Source organism: Oryctolagus cuniculus, chromosome X (genome assembly GCF_964237555.1).
Source record: "Oryctolagus cuniculus chromosome X, mOryCun1.1, whole genome shotgun sequence".
Lineage (NCBI taxonomy): Eukaryota > Metazoa > Chordata > Mammalia > Lagomorpha > Leporidae > Oryctolagus > Oryctolagus cuniculus.
The window spans coordinates 39,020,201-39,035,852 of record NC_091453.1 but is presented as its reverse complement, the minus strand read 5'-3'; the positions used below and the strand labels follow the sequence as shown (position 1 = coordinate 39,035,852).

Below are 15,652 nucleotides of genomic sequence, written 5' to 3'. Positions count from 1 at the left end.
TCCAGGCCCTGACTATCAACTCAGAGGGCTGAGAGACCCATTTCTTTCTACCTTATAACCTATTTGTGTCAGCTGAGGGACACCCTCCTGGGAACCTCTGGCTTGAGGCTACACAGCCCACTACACTTCTGCCACATTATACCCACATCCCTTACTGATCCAACCTCAGTAGTACACGAAGCCCATACAACCCAGCAGGGCCCTTTATGATGAACATCGCTTGTCCCTCCTCCCCTCTCTCCGGGAGTTATACCATGAGACTGCAAGCAGTTGGAAAACCAAGTGTTGAGATAGCTTCTCTGACTCAATGTTATGGAGCACATTCAAAATGTCCACTCAATGCAGTGCACTGAAACAAAGACACAGACTTTATTTATTTAAATATATACAAAAACATTCCCCAGCAAGGACAGAAGGAGTTTCGAATCACAACTTTCTGGGGAAGCTGGCTCCTGTGTCCTTCTAATAGGTTGGTGGGAAGTGGGGAGGGGGATTGGGTAACAGCATTAGGGCACAAGAAGCTCGCCAACAAGACAGAGCTAGGCAGGAGGAAGACGAAGAGAAACACTGGAGGAAGACGAGAGGAAGGAAGAAGAGAAAGATAAGGAGGCAGAGGAGAGGAAAGGAAGAAAGGGGCCTTGAAGGAAGAGATATACCAGACGCTCAGCAGAGCAGCTAACTTCAGATCCTATGAGGGGTGATGACATCACACATTCTTATGCTTCAGTTGGCTCAGCTGGGCCTGCTCCAGAGGAAAAAGTTACAGCGGGAAGAGGGGTCAGTGGGAGGACCCCGGGGCCTGGCACACATGTAGAAGCGGCGGCCCAGGTTAGGTCCTGGCTTCTTCACAGTACGCATGACACATGGCTCCCTGTGGCCCCCACAGAGGGGCATGGGTGAGGGTCCCCCCAGCACAGACTTCCAGAACAAAGTCTGTACCTCCTTGTCATCTTTGACCTCTGAAGTCTTGGCCTGTCCCTCTACCACTTTGGTGATCACCTCCTGTTCTGGAGTCTTTGGCATCACAAGGATGTCCTTCAGCGGCAGGCGAGGCACCTCCAAGGCACGAGAGGTTTGGGGATGGCTCGAGGAAGGCTGGAAGTAGCTCATCAGGTTCTTCTGGCCTCTGCTGGAACCAACCTGACTTGGCCGAGGCCTGGCTGAGCGGACACGGGCCTTGTTTTGGTGTGTCTGTACCCGAGTTTGACTGCTGAGCTGCAATGCTGACTCGTCCAACACAGGACCTTGTTCACGGGGAACTAGGAAGCGAACGATCTTGAGCTGAGTGCCTGCAAATTCAGGAAGGAAGCGGGTGCACAGAGGCGGGCACTGTTTTGCAGGTACAGAGGACACATTCAACACTGCACCCACAGGGCAGTGGTCAGAGCCCATCACCTCAGGCAAGAGGAAGGAGCTCTGGAAAGTATCTATAACCAAGGTCTTATCCCCCAACACGTAGTCAAGCCGTGAACCATAGTTGAGGTGACGGGCACCAGTGACCAACGACCAGCAGGTGAAAGCCCTTTCCTGCTTTGGCTGGAAGCAGCGGAAGCTATCAATAAAGGGCCCTGTGTGGGACCCAGCCTGACACCCCGGGTTACTGAGCAAGCCGTCCATCCATTTGCGACCTGGGTCCTCTTCAAAGCATTCCTGGGGGAAGAGACAGGCAGTAGATGCCTAGAACTGGAAGAAACCTAGACCGATTGTTTCATTTTACAAGCAAGAACAGCCTCTGGGATGGGTCTGTTAAAGGAGGGTACAATATACATGCTATGGTCTGAATATGGTTTGTCCCCTCTGAAAGTCATTTTTAATCCTTGCTGGTAAATATTAAGAAGGTGGAAACTGGCCAGCGCCGTGGCTAAATAGGCTAATCCTCCACCTGCGGCACCGGCACACTAGGTTCTAGTCCCGGTCGGGGCGCCAGATTCTGTCCCGGATGCTCCTCTTCCAGGCCAGCTCTCTGTTGTGGCCTGGGAGTGCAGTGGAGGATGACCCAAGTGCCTGGGCCCTGCACCCGCATGGGAGGCCAGGAAAAGCACCTAGCTCCTGGCTTCAGATCAGTGCAGTACGCCAGTTGCAGCGTGCCAGCCGCAGCGCCCATTGAGGGGTGAACCAATGGAAAAAAGGAAGACCTTTCTCTCTGTCTCTATCTCACTGTCCACTCTGCCTGTCAAAAAAAAAAGGTGGAAACTGAATCCAACTATGGTGTTTACAGGAGGGACTTTTGAGGAGTAATCAGGATTAAATGAGGGCATCAAGGTAAAAACCCCATGATTGAATCCTGGTGGTTTTAAAAGACACCAGATGATACATACACATACACACACACACACACACACACACAAGTTCACTCCCCTTCTCTTACCATGGGCTGTCCTGTGTCACTTAGGGACTCTGCCAACAAAAAGGCCATCACCAGATGCAGGCTTTCAACCTTGGATTTCCAGAACCAGGGGCCAAAATAAATCTTTTTTCTTTACAACTGACCCAGTCTGTGATATTGTGTTACTACCAATAGAAAATGGGGCTAAGTCAGTACTCAAAAAACTTAAGGGGAAATCAGAATTGGGACCATAATATCAGCAGGAGGTGACTGACACAGTCCACGTAAGCAAGAGGTGACTGTAGCCTGGACCAGACTGGAGCCAGAGGAGCCAGAAAAATGAAATTAGGAGATGAGTTAGAACTAGAACCAATAGTACTCACTAACTGAATGTGGAAGCACATTAAAGAAGGATACTATAAGCACCATTCCCAAGCATCTTGTTAGAGTAACAAAGGGGATGATGGTGCCAGCCAGAGAGATGATAAGACTAGAAAAGCAGGTGTGCTGGGAAGTGAACATGTTCTGCTAGTCTGGAAATAATATGTTTATTCTCTAAGCTGCTATTATTACTTCTCTTTTCCTAGAAGGAAGAACAGAAGGAGGTGGAGTGTAGAGATCTAAGACAGCTTTGAACTAAGTAGAAAAAGCATAAAGGTGCACAATGCTATCACAGAAACTCAAAAGAAACACAATGAGTGGGTGCCTGATGAGGAATGAGGCAGAGAGAGACCTATGGTTCACACTTTATAGTGTTTATCCCCACCGTGACTGGATCACCATCACCATTTTTAAAAAGATGCATTTATTTATTTGAAGGCAGAGTTACAGAGAAGAGAGGGAGACACACAGAGAGATCCTCCATCTGCTGGTACACTCCCCAAATGTCCACATTGGCTGGGGCTGGGTCAGGCTGAAGCCAGGAACTTCCTCTGGGTCTCCCATGTGGGAGTAGGGGCCCAAGGACTTGGATCATTTTCCATTGCTTTTTCAGGCATATTAGCAGAAAGCTGGTTCTGAAGTAGAGAGCAACCGGGAGTAAACCAGCACCCATATGGGATGCCGGTGTCACAGGCAGCAGCTTAACCTGCTGTACCACATGGCCAGCCCCACTATTTTTTCATTCTCTCATTTCTACTCATTGTCCCAGCTGGCAGCCATATCTGTTTTATGTTATCCTTCAACAAACTAATCAAGGGATCTTTCCACAGCCCCTTGACTGAGCCAAGCTCAGGGCTGAGTTGAATTGTGCCAGAAGTTACTGATATCCCCATCACAAGGCAAGCCAAGATGAGAAGTGACATATAGATTCTGAGGCAGCAGTTCTCATGGTTGGCTGCACAATAAAGTTACACTGGGGGTTTTCAAAATATACTATTACTCCGGTCCCGTCCCCCAAGAGAATCTGATGTCATTGCTTTGGAGTGTTACCTCCACTCCCATATTCACTGCTGCACTACAAGTAGCCAAGATAGGGAAATCAATCTACGTGTGCCCGACAGATGAACGAATTAAAGAAAATGGGGTGTATCTCTACAAAATGGAGTATTAGTCAGCCACAAAAAAGAATGAAACCCTGTTATTTGCAGCAACATGGATTGAACAAGAGGACATTATATTAAGTGAAATAAACCAAGCATAGAAAAACAAATTCCACATGTTATCACTCATATGTGGAAGCTAAAAAGTTGGTATCATAAAAGCAGAGAATAGAATCACCATTATCAGAGGTGGGTTGGGGAACACAGAAGGGCTGGTTTAACAGGAACAAAAATATAGTCAGATAGGAGGATTAGGTTCTAACATTCTATAGCACTGTAGGGTGACCACAGTTAACAATAATTTGTTGTGTATTCCAAAATAGCTAGAAGAGAAAATTTTAAATGCTCTCAACACAAAGACATGATGTTTAAGATGGATTTGAAAATTACCCTAATATGGGTCATAAATCATATATATAAAATCATATATATTATTAATCATAAATTATAAACATGTATCAAAATATTACAACAAGGGGCAGGTATTTGGTACATCAGTGAAGACACTGGTATCTTATATTAGAGTGTCTGAGTTTTAGTCCCCATTACACTCCAGCTTCCAGCTTCCTGCTAAGGCACACCCTAGGAGGCAGCAGGTGATGGCTCAAGTGGTTGGGTTCCTACCACTCACATAAGAGACCCGATTGAGTTCCTGGCTCCTGGCTTCTTCCTGGCTCAGCATTGGCTGTTTCAGGCATTTGGGGTGAACTTCCAGCAGAAAGATCTCTTTTTCTCTCAAATAAATGAAAAGCCATAATGGTTTTTGTAATTACAACTTACCACCATAAATATGTATAATTATGTGTCAGTTTAAACAAAAGAATAGCATTTAACACTAAGTTACTCCTGGGCCAAAAATCCAGCATTAGTTGGTTGAGTGAATAGAACCATAGTAAGGAGTGGGGCCAGAGCTCTAAAAGGAGACTTACTATGTTGATGGCATCACAGTGGTCAATGGGGCGGTGGGCTGTATTCAGGTCACCCAGAATGATAACATGGCTGAAAAAAAGTGGGATTGTCAAATGGACATTGAAGAAAGGGAAGCAGCAGTACTGGCCAACATAACTTTTTCCCAGGCCCATGAGCTCAGAGAGGCCACCTCCCACATTGTTGCTTTCTAACCAAAAGCCTATCCCACCAAACTTATCATAGCTGGCTGCCTTTCACACATGACCAACCTAACCTTGATGTCCAAAGGTGACACTGGTCTCTTTTTGGCATGACTGCCTCACTTGTCCTTCAAAGCTAAGCTTAGATACTACTTCCTCCAGGAAGCACCCCTTGATAACTCCAACTCACCATCATTTCCTATCCTTCCCTAGAATAAGACTTTCATTTGTTCCTAGGCACTGTACCATCCTCACCTCCTTTCACCCTTAAAACTATTCTGTGAGGTAGTGATGCATGCACTCATTTGACAGAAGAGAAACTAGAACAGGTGTTCGAGAGTATAAGACCCATGTTTGTGTCACTTTATGTTGTTCTCACAGCTCTTGAGAGTAGGTCCTATTCAAGTGGGTCTGCAACTAGTGTGAAGAAACTCAAAAACAAGATTCTATATGACTTCCAATGGAGTTTGACATAGGGCTGGGCAGACAAGAGAAGTTCGAGGAAACCTGGTGGTACCTGCCAGCAGCCAGGAGGGCTTCTGCTCGGATCTGTAGCAGGCGATAGAAGCGCATCTTAAAGGTCAGCCGTTCAGGCTTCCCAGGATCCGCGTGGGGGCAGTACACGTTGATAATGGTCAAGGTCTTCTCATTTCCTTCCCGAGTACTGCAGACACGAGAAAGCCCCCAAAAGGGATCAGTTTCAAGACTCTTCTCCCCTCCCCATACCATGTGGTTTCCACTTAGTGGTGAGATGGAAGAGACAGAAGGAGATCTAGAGAGACAAATAAGCAGGCATGCATTGGACTTGGGGACTGACTACAGGTAAGGCAGAGATGGGGCATCTAGGATAACCAGATAAACAGGTGATGATGCTGCCATTCACAGATAGAATAGCCAGAAAAAGAGCACCTTAGGGCAAGAGTTCAGCACTGGCTAAGTTTAGAGGTGCATAAGACAGCTGTAGAGATGAGAACTAAAGGCATAGAGGAGAACATGATTTGCCAGCATAAAACAGTGAGCAACCCAATCAGAATGAGAGTCCAGGAAAAGCAAGTATGGGAATTTTTGCACAATGAATGCTCATTTGTAAGGGAAGCCTTAGAATCTCCACGTTCACAGGACAGAACCAGCAGTGTTCAGTGACAGGGGGATATGGGCCATTACCAGATCTTGTGTTGTGTGAGGAGAGCCCGGCCTTCACTATCCAGAGCCCGGAGCTCCTCTTGGGTGAACTCATCCATGTTTCCATAGCAACCCACGTCCCCATTCTGAGTGGCAAATAGGCCACTCAGGCCTTCTTCAGCAGCCACGGGGGTAGCGCTGTCCTTACAGAAGGTGGCTACACCTGGAGACAGGTAAAGTTACTCTGAGCAGGTCTGGCAGCCAACAAGCCTATTACACTTCAATTATTCCCACTTAAGTCACCTGAGTCATCTTCATAAATTGTAGCTGTATATTTTTATGTATTGACAACTTTGCCAACTCAAAGGCCATGATGGCTCTCTAGAATCTGGAGCAAATCTACTCAGACCTCCCTACTCAAACCCTGAAGGCTCAATTCCCTCATCTGAAAGACCACAGAGGGGCCAGTGTGTGGTGCAGTGGGCAGACACCTGTAATGCTGGCATCACACTTGGGCCCCGGTTCATGTCCCAGCTGCTCCACTTCCAATGCAGCTCCCTGCTAATGTGCCTGGGAAAAACAGTGGAGGATGGCCCAAGTGCTTGGGCCCCTGCTATCCATGTGGGAGACCAGGAAGAAGCTCCTGGCTCCTGGCTTTGGACTGGCCCAGCCCTGGCCATTACAGCCATCTGGAGAGTGACCCAGTGGATGGAGACCTCTCACTGCCTCTCCTTCTCTTTCTAACTCTGACTTCCAAATAAATAAATAAATCTTTAAAAAAGGGGCCGGCGCCATGACACAGTAGGTTAATCCTCCGCCTGTGGCACCAGCATCCCATATGGGCGCCGGCTGCTCCACTTTCAATCCAGCTCTCTGCTATGGCTTGGAAAAGCAGTGGCGGATGGTCCAAGTCTTTGGGCCCCTGCACCCATGTGGGAGACCTGGAAAAAGCTCCTGGCTCCTGGCTTCAGATCAGCACAGCTCTCGCCACTGCAGCCATTTGGGGAGTGAAGCAACGGAAGGAAGACCTTCTCTCTGTCTCTCCCTCTCACTGTCTGTAACTCTACCTCTCAAATAAAACAAAATAAAAATATTTTTAAAAAAGTTAAAAAATTAAAAGACCACAGAATAATAACAACATGTAATATTCTAGTGGTTTTAGATTGATACATAAGAGCTTAAAATTACCAGCTATTATTGTCACATGCATTAATTCACTTATTCCATGTAACATGCTAGGAGTCTGGTTCCAGAGCTCACATAATTAACCTCCACATTCAGCGGTCCAATAGAATAATTTCATATATAAGAATTATACTTCATATAGTTTTAGCCCATAACTCTATGGACTAAAAGCTTAAATTTCTTATTACCTTTTCATCAAATATTGGAAATTATTTCTCTCTATATGCCTCCATCACAAATTTGAAGTTCCCAGAAAGCCCCATTTACCAGAATAGCCACTACGGTTTCTGCAGAAGCTGAAATAGGAGTTGTAGCCCTCGACGATAGCCAGGGGCTCTGTCAGCACATCTCCTGGAAAAAAAAAAGATTAAGTCACAAGTAAAACTACTACCAAGAATGCACAAATGCTAGGAATCACAGTTGTAAATTAATTCCTTGCACAGACCCAGAGTTTAGAGTGAGAATAAAGTCTCTCTGATTAGAGGAGGAGCTAGGAAAGTAGGAAAAAATCAGAAGGAATTGATATCTGAAATCGAAGGCAAAGGAGGGACAGACACTATGGAGTGGGAAGTAGAAAACCAAGTGGAAAGCAGATCAAATCAGAGCTAAGCTTGGAAGTCTAGGTGATGGGAGAGGCTGGGGGTGGGAAATGGGAATATGGAAGAGGGAACTGGGAAGCTGAGCTGGGGGTGGGAAGTGAGAGGGAATTAGGGGATCTAAATTGAGAATGGAGGAATAGGGAAGGAATTGGGCGGTTTGAGAGCATGGCTGGAAATGGAGGGGGGGATCCGAGTGGATATGGGGATTTCAAGAGGGAGATAAATGAAGTTCTGCTGAGGGAAGGAGACAGAGTGGGAATTAGAATTAGTGGGTTGGGAAATCGGAGTTTGGGGGTGGGGCGGAAAGGGATCGGGATCCTGAGCTGGGTCTAAGAGTAGCCTCTAAGGATAAGGAAATGGGAAAATTAAACGAGATATAGCTGAGAGGGAAAGTTAGCGGGATAGTAAAGTATGGTAGGGATTCTAGATTCTGAGTGCTTACTCGTTACTTTTGTCTCCTGGAGACAGACGATATCGGCAGCCAGCTCGCCCAAAATGCGTCCCATGGCCAGAGCGGCACAGTTGCCGGGTTCCTGGCATACCACCCCTTGTACGGGGCTCCGGATCCCATTGATATTCCAGCTCACCACGCGCAACATATTAGAAAACCGGAAGGCCGGCCACTCGGCGCCTAGGCGCGGGCAACTTGGCGCTCGGAAACTAGACGTGCCCCGCCTCCTGTGCGTGTCTGCGTAGGTGTTCTCGTACGTGACGCAGCAGCGGGGAAGCGCACGCAGGGTGGAGCTTCGAGCCCCTCCGTTCTTATTGGCGGGAGGAGGGACTGGGTGGAAACTGCAGGGGGCGCATCAGATACCTAGGAGAAATGAATTGTCAAAGGAAAATGTCTGGTTGGTTTCCTGCTCCTCCGGCCGCACAACTAGCCCAGACGCCTGAGTCTGAATGGGTTTCTCTTCTGGTCAAAAGTCCCCCTGCTCTTTCCGGTTACTTACAAACAGGATTTCGCCAGTTTTTAAGCGGCTGAACGGTGTAGCAGCTGAAGCCCCGCCCCCAGTGTAACTGGTCGGCCGGCAGGCTGCGACGCTTGTGCCCCAGGGTTAGTGTATGCTAAGTGATCGATTGGGGTGAGACGAACCGAACTTCTTGGTTGGAGATGAGAACTGAGCTACTGGGCTGAAACTTAGGAGAAGAGCCTCAAGCTTTATTGGGGGAAGGGGCAGGAAGAGGCTGTCTCAAACGTGCCCCATAGCCATTATTTGTCTTGGACCTCATATAGCATCCTGAAGGATGTTGCTGGACACGTACGTGCTCTCAGCTCCATTTCTCAGAAGAGTAAAGTCGAGGCCAAGAGAATTTAAGCTCCAAAACAACATTGTCTCCCGATGCAGTTGGCTCTTCTGTATACATTATCGCATCTCATTCTCAGAACAACACAGTAAGGAGCTAAATAGGAGAGGAGGCGTGAACTCAACTCAGTCTCACAGAAGTAGTAGAGCCAAGATTCAAACCCTATATTAGTCAGTTAAAGGAAGTTATTTCTTAGGTTTTCAGTGTCCACACACCTCACTACTTATGCCTCCCCCCCCACACACAGGTGGTCCCCACAGCACTCTATGGTCCACTCTCCCACAGCACTTATCCCAAAGCACATGTACATTTATGTCTATTTCTGTTAACAGTAGACTGCCAGCAACATGAGAGCAATGACCATGTCTGATTCGTCTTCATAGGGGCAGGAAGCCCCTAATACTGGACACAGCATTATATATTAGAGGCAATAAATATTCAACGGATAAATGTGCAAAAGGCAATAGAATATGAGCATCAGAAGGTCCATACCTGTTTATGAGAGTACAAAAAATAAAAAATAATAGACAAATCTAATGTCGACAGAAACACATAAGGTGGCATCCTTGGATTTCTTTTTTTTTTTTTTTTTTTTTTTTTTTGACAGGTAGAGTTATAGACAGTGAGAGAGAGAGACAGAGAGAAAGGTCTTCCTTCTGTTGGGTCACTCCCCAAATGGCTGCCACAGCCGGCACTGTGCCAATCCGAAGCCAGGAGCCAGGTGCTTCTTCCTGCTCTCCCATGAGGGTGCAGGGGCCCAAGGACTTGGGCCATCCTCCACTGCCTTCCTGGGGCCACAGCAGAGAGCTGGACTGGAAGAGGAGCAACTGGGACTAGAACGGGTCCCATATTGGATGCTGGCGCAGCAGGTTGAGGATTAACCAAGTGAGCCATGGTGCCGGCCCCTCCTTGGATTTCTTACACGGAATTGCAACATAATTATTTTTCCCTACAGAATTCCACAGTCTTAGAACCCTCTTCCTCCATGACTTCAAAAAAAGAAAAAACTGGTTGAGCTGCTTTTCCTCCTCCAGGACTTGAAAGTTATCTGCCAGTTGTTGTCATTGGAAAATAACTCTGTAATTAAAATTTTTTAAATCATGCCTTGAGCTTTTTCATGCTTTCGGGGTTGTTGAGTAAGAAACAAGTCCCAAGAATGGGATAACTGGGACAAAGGAAAGGAACATGTTTGTTGCTCTTGCTTCATATTGCCTGATTGCTTTCCAGTAAGGGATTATGCCCATTTACAGTGAAAAGCGACCTGAAACTCAGCCCCAAGGAAATGCAGACCTTGCCTGTCTCCAGAGCTGGCTCTAAGTTCCCCATTCTGCTGTGGCTTGTTAATATTAGTTCTGACCTTTGGGGTAACGTGAACACATGGTTGGACTGAAGAGAAAAGGCTCCGGTGGCTCAGGAACTTCTTTGGCAACTACAGCTGCTGATATTTCAACAGAGCACACACACATACACACACATCCTTAACAAGGGTGCTTCCTCAGCCTTCCCAGGAACCAAAACGGAACGCCTCCAGGCTCCCTCTTTGATGCCACCCACTGGACCTGCTTTGGGGGGTCAATAAATGCAAGACAACCAAGTGTTGGATTATTAGCGATGGAAGAAAAAACCTTAAGGAGAACAGGTAGGTGAGAAAGAAGACAAAGTAGACAGGAATTTCAAAAATCCAAATCCATTCTTTAGGTTCTCTTGGAAGCTTTCTTTGCATATGTGATCAGTTAAAGTGTGAATTAAAGGGTAAGGGGAGTTGGGAAAGGATGATCTCCACAACTGTATCTAATCTATCTATCCATGTGCTTTTTTCTATTCATTCTGATTTGCCTTTATAGGACACTGGCCCAAAGGGCAATTCTCTAGTACCTTTGAAAATCTCTCTAACTTGATCTATTTCAATTTCAAATGAAATGTGTACTAGAGATTAATCTCTTACCTCCACACTGGTGTCTAAAGTAGGGTTAATTTGCGGTGACACACTGAACAAGATCTGTAGCTTCTCTAGGCATCAGCAGCTCCCTTAGTAAAATGAAAATCAAGGTTCCTAACTGTATTTCTTCAGAGCACTGTCTGCAGATAAATAAAGAGCAATGGGAGGACAGGTACCAAAGCGTTTTGGAGACATTTCCATATCTCCATGCTCAGTCTGAGATTAGTGATCCTCCTTTTTCTATAGCATCCGCTGGTAATACCACTCACAACCATCTGACTGTTCTTCCTGAATGACTACGATCTGTGGAGAGTTACTCCTAGGACTAGAATGCAATAAGCTTTAGGGCCCTGGGTGTGGGACTGAAAGTAGTTGGGGGACGGTGGGCCAGAGCGGTGGTTGGGAAGTAAGTGTACCCTATGTTACTGCCACAATAACCAATATGCATATACTTGGCCTTAAGCATATGGCTAGTCTGCCTTGAGGCTCCTAAAACAACTCCCTCCTATCCCCACACACAAATGCTTCACCCCTATATACTCTGAGAATTACCATTACAGAGACCTCATTTGTGATTTTATTAATCATCACTGTCTTGGTGGTGAGATTCACCCCATATCCCATACTTTAGGAGGGCAGATTAGGATCTGAGGGCCTCAGGAAGTCACACGGTTTACTTTTCCTCCCTAGAAGTAGCCTCATTTTAGAATTTTCACCGCAGTTATTGGTCTCGAGTGAAAATCTTATACTGAATGAGCCTTTTTCCAGCAGTTCATTGGACCTTTTTCAGAGGAGACTTCATTCCCTTGTTTATTCTGTTCTGTCACATTTGTGGTTGAGAAACCTTTCTAGATGCTACCTTCTACCTCGGACCAAATTAGTTTCCCGATGCAATTCCCTCTATACCTCTCTGTTATAACATATACCTTGTTGGACTGGGATTACTTGTGATCATGTTCATTTCATCTAAGGCAGAGATTTAGACTATGCATGCTTGTTGAGCAAGTATCCCCTCTGTACCCAGCTTGAGATGTACACTGGAAACACTGATCACCAGTCATTGAGATCAAGGCCCCATGCTCAAGGATCTCACAGTCTAGCTGGGTAGCAGCAAGGAATATAGTTTTGGATACTTACGCAAATAGTTGGGAGCATATGTGCTATATCAGAAACAAAGACAAAGCCTATCCCAAACATACAGAGACAACTTCCTGGATAAGGGGAACATTGAACCAGGTCTTCAGGAGTGTGTCAGATTTCGTTGAGAATAGGAAGGAAGAGAAGGCATTCCAGACTGAACAAAGAAAGGCACAACGACAGTGTGTCTCGGGACCCAGTGAGTCAGCCAGTTCAGTTTAAGCATGGTATCTGAGAGGAGACATGACTAGATAGGTAGGCTGGGGGCTTGATTGAGATGTGCCCTCAGTGCCAGACTGGGATCTTTCCATGAAGTTTGTTTTGTTCTCCTTCTCTTTCTGTGATCAAAATTGGTAACACTGGTGAGGAATGTCATAGCTAGTTCCAGGCAGTTTTAAGTTGGGTTTTCAAGCCTGGAGTCCAGGTTTACTCTCTCAGACCTTGTCAAAACCCCTCTAACTACCTGTCTCAAATTTCCTGCTGCTAAAATTATCTTTATCTTCTTGGCAGGGTCATGAGGACAAAATTGTAAACATAGAAGAGGCATTCATGTGACTGGCTAGATTACCTTAGACAAGCCACCCCCACACAAGACCTCAGTTTCTCTGTGAGGTTAGAGAGGATGTTTGTAAGCAGATAAGAGTACAGGATATGTGTTGCTTTGTGAGCAATGGAAAACATGAAAAAAGTTATCAAGGTTATTGTCATTAACAGTTATACTAGTTAGGAGACTTATTAGGATTAAAAGGGTTGTGTCTTCTAGAGTCTAGTTCTGAGACTTTAGAGGTTTTAAAATAATCTGGAAGAGAAGAGCACACTCTTTTTTTTTTAAATTATCTTTAGTTGGCACATGATAATTGCACATATTTATGGGGGTACATGTGTGAGAACCAGATCCATTACTTCAAACATTTATCATTTCTTTGTGTTTGGAACATGCTGAATACTCTCTACAGGCTACTTGAAAATATACAATCAATTATTGTCAATCATAGTTAACCTACTGTGCTATAGAACCTTAGAAGTTTCTCCTATTTCAGTTGCATCCCTGTCCCCATTAACTATCCTCTCTTACCCACAACCCTTCCCAGGCTTGGGAACCCATACTTTACTCTCTGCATCTATGAGATCAACTTTTTAAGCTTCTATATATAAGTAAGAACACGAGGTATTTTTCTTTCTGTGCCTGATTTAGTTCATTTAACATAATGTACAAGACCACATTCTTAAATCAGTCTAGCTTGATTAACCAACCAAAGAAAATTCCTGTACTGGGAGATATCAGGTTCCCAATGTTCTACTCCTGCGTTGACCACTGATTTGCTACGTGACCTTAGGAAAATATTTCTCCTCTCTAGACTTCAGTTGTCTTACCTTAAAGCCTGAAATAAAATGATCTCCAGGGGATGTCTCAACTTAAATGTAAGTCCTTTCACAAAACCAGAAAAAGCAAAAATGAATTCATATGAGTGAGATGGTGAAGTATTTGGATTCATAGCAGCTCTTTATATTATAAATGTAAACTCTGCCATAATACTTGTTTCCATTACTGATAAAAGTTGCAAATTAGTCAAATAGTCAATTAAGCATTTATTTCACAAGGGGAGTAGCAGTGTTACTTAATCCAATTTAGCATTTCCCAAGTTGTTTTACATGTATGAACACATTGAAAATTTTTTTAAAAAACATTTATTTATTTATTTATTTGAAATGCAGAGTTACAGAGATGGGGCAGTGGAGGCAGGGGTGGAATTAATCTTCCATCCACTGGTTCACTCTAAATGGCTGCAATAGCCAGGTCTGGGCCAGGCCAAAGCCAGGAGCCAGGAACTCCATCTTTGTCTTCCATGTGGATGACTGGGGCTCAAGTTCTTGGGCCATCTTCCGCTACCTTCCCAGGTGCATTAGTAAGGAGCTGGATCAGAAGCAGAGTAGCTGGGACTCGAACTGGCATTCATATGAAATGCCTGTGTTGCAGGAGGTAGCTTAACCTGCTGAGCCACAACACCAGCCCAAACACAGTGAACTTTTTAATTTTAATTTGTAATTTGTTTTTAACAGATTCAATATGATTTGTAGATAAAATTCTAAGAACATAATGACATTCCCTTCCTCCTTCCCTCCCCCTCGCTCCCTTCCACCCTCCTTCCCTCTCTCTTTCTTTTTTTAAGGTTTTGAGATAACATTTTAAATTTACATTACAGTAAACAGGCTTAGTACTTAATCGAATAAGAAGTTTAACAAGGAAAAAGACCCTAGTTTAGTGGAAATATAAATAACTGCTATAAACAATAATTGGATGGAAAAATGACAATTTCACCCATATGCAGTAAATTTCAAAGTAATCACAGATCATTAACACCACAGTAGTACAACATTCTTAATCATTGGTGTGACAAAGCTATAAAAGCTTTACAAAACTATATTTGCAGCCTAAAGCTGTACCTATGAAATTTGTATTCATTAAATAAAAGCTTTCTTAAAAAAGCTATATTTGCAGCAATACTAATATACACATGCCAGACTTTTTTCTTTTTTTCCTTCTTTTTGTTGTTTGCTTTTTAAGTTTCAAATCCCACAATAAGGGAGAACATGTGGTATTTGTCTTTCTGGGTCCAGCTTATTTCACTGAACAAGATGTCCTCCAGTTGTGTTCATTTTGCTGCAAATAGTAGAATTTCCTTCTTTTTATCGCTGAATAATATCCCATTGTGTATATATACAATATTTTCTTTATGCATTCATCTGATGATGGACACCTTGGTTGATTCCAAATTTTGGCTATTGTGAACAGTGCTGATATGAACATGGTGGTACAAGTATATCTTTGATACACTGTGTTCAAGTTTTTGGGGTGTATGCCTGGTAGTGGGATTGCTGAGTCATATGGCAAGTCTATTTCTAGTTTTTAAAGAAATTTCCACACAGTTTTCCACAGTGGCTGCACTAATTTACATTCCCATCAACAGTGTCAAAATATCCCTCTTTGTCCACATCCTCGCTAGCATTTGTTACTCTCTGGGATTTTAGCCATTCTGACGGGCTGAAGTGATATCTAACTGTGTTTTTTTTTTTTTAAGATTTATTCATTTACTTGAAAGACAGAGTTACAGAGAGACAGAGGCAGAGAGAGAGAGAGATCTTCCATCCACTGGTTCTCTCCCCAAATGTCCACAACAGCTGGAGCTGGGCCTATCCTAAGCCAGGAGCAAGGAGCTTAAACTGATTCTCCCACGTGGGTGCAGAGACCGGAGGACTTGGGCCATCTTTTACTGCTTTCCCAGGCCATAACAGAGAGTTGAATTAGAAGTGGAACAGCTGGTGCCCATAGGGGATGCCAGCACTGCAGGAGGTGGCTTTACCTGCTACTGCCACAGTGCTGCTCCCTC

At 44.8% G+C, this 15,652-nt stretch overlaps 2 protein-coding genes across 5 annotated transcripts in view; one reads left to right on the top strand and one right to left on the bottom strand.

The window, feature by feature from the left end:
- Positions 1–345: 345 nt before the first annotated feature.
- Positions 346–8,595, bottom strand: APEX2 (apurinic/apyrimidinic endodeoxyribonuclease 2). Its single transcript, XM_051827717.2, has 6 exons — positions 8,325–8,595; positions 7,551–7,634; positions 6,141–6,321; positions 5,494–5,640; positions 4,797–4,866; positions 346–1,650 (listed from the first exon to the last, which is right to left on the bottom strand). Exons 1-6 carry the CDS (start codon positions 8,479–8,481, stop codon positions 733–735), a joined length of 1,557 nt encoding a protein of 518 aa, XP_051683677.1. The 5' UTR covers positions 8,482–8,595; the 3' UTR covers positions 346–732.
- A 1,822-nt stretch (positions 8,596–10,417) lies between these two features.
- The window catches only part of PFKFB1 (6-phosphofructo-2-kinase/fructose-2,6-biphosphatase 1), a 68,261-nt gene continuing 63,026 nt past the window's right edge, over positions 10,418–15,652 (top strand). The window contains exon 1 of one of the 4 annotated variants that reach the window (XM_008272667.4): positions 10,418–10,826. In XM_008272667.4, coding sequence (XP_008270889.1) covers positions 10,799–10,826 — 28 coding nt within the window. In that variant the 5' untranslated portion in view covers positions 10,418–10,798. The remainder of the gene's footprint in view (positions 10,827–15,652) is intronic. The other 3 variants (XM_070067354.1, XM_008272669.4, XM_070067355.1) reach the window with 3 other exon arrangements.

What these genes read in the sequence shown, in the direction of transcription:
- APEX2 (XM_051827717.2), bottom strand. Translation starts at nt 8,481, where the DNA reads ATGTTGCGCGTGGTGAGCTGGAATATCAATGGGATCCGGAGCCCCGTA. An exon ending in CCAGGAGACAAAAGTAACGA is followed by an intron (nt 7,635 to 8,324) that starts GTAAGCACTCAG and finishes TTTTTTTTCCAG; the next exon opens with GAGATGTGCTGACAGAGCCC. An exon ending in CTCACACAACACAAGATCTG is followed by an intron (nt 5,641 to 6,140) that starts GTAATGGCCCAT and finishes TCGTGTCTGCAG; the next exon opens with TACTCGGGAAGGAAATGAGA.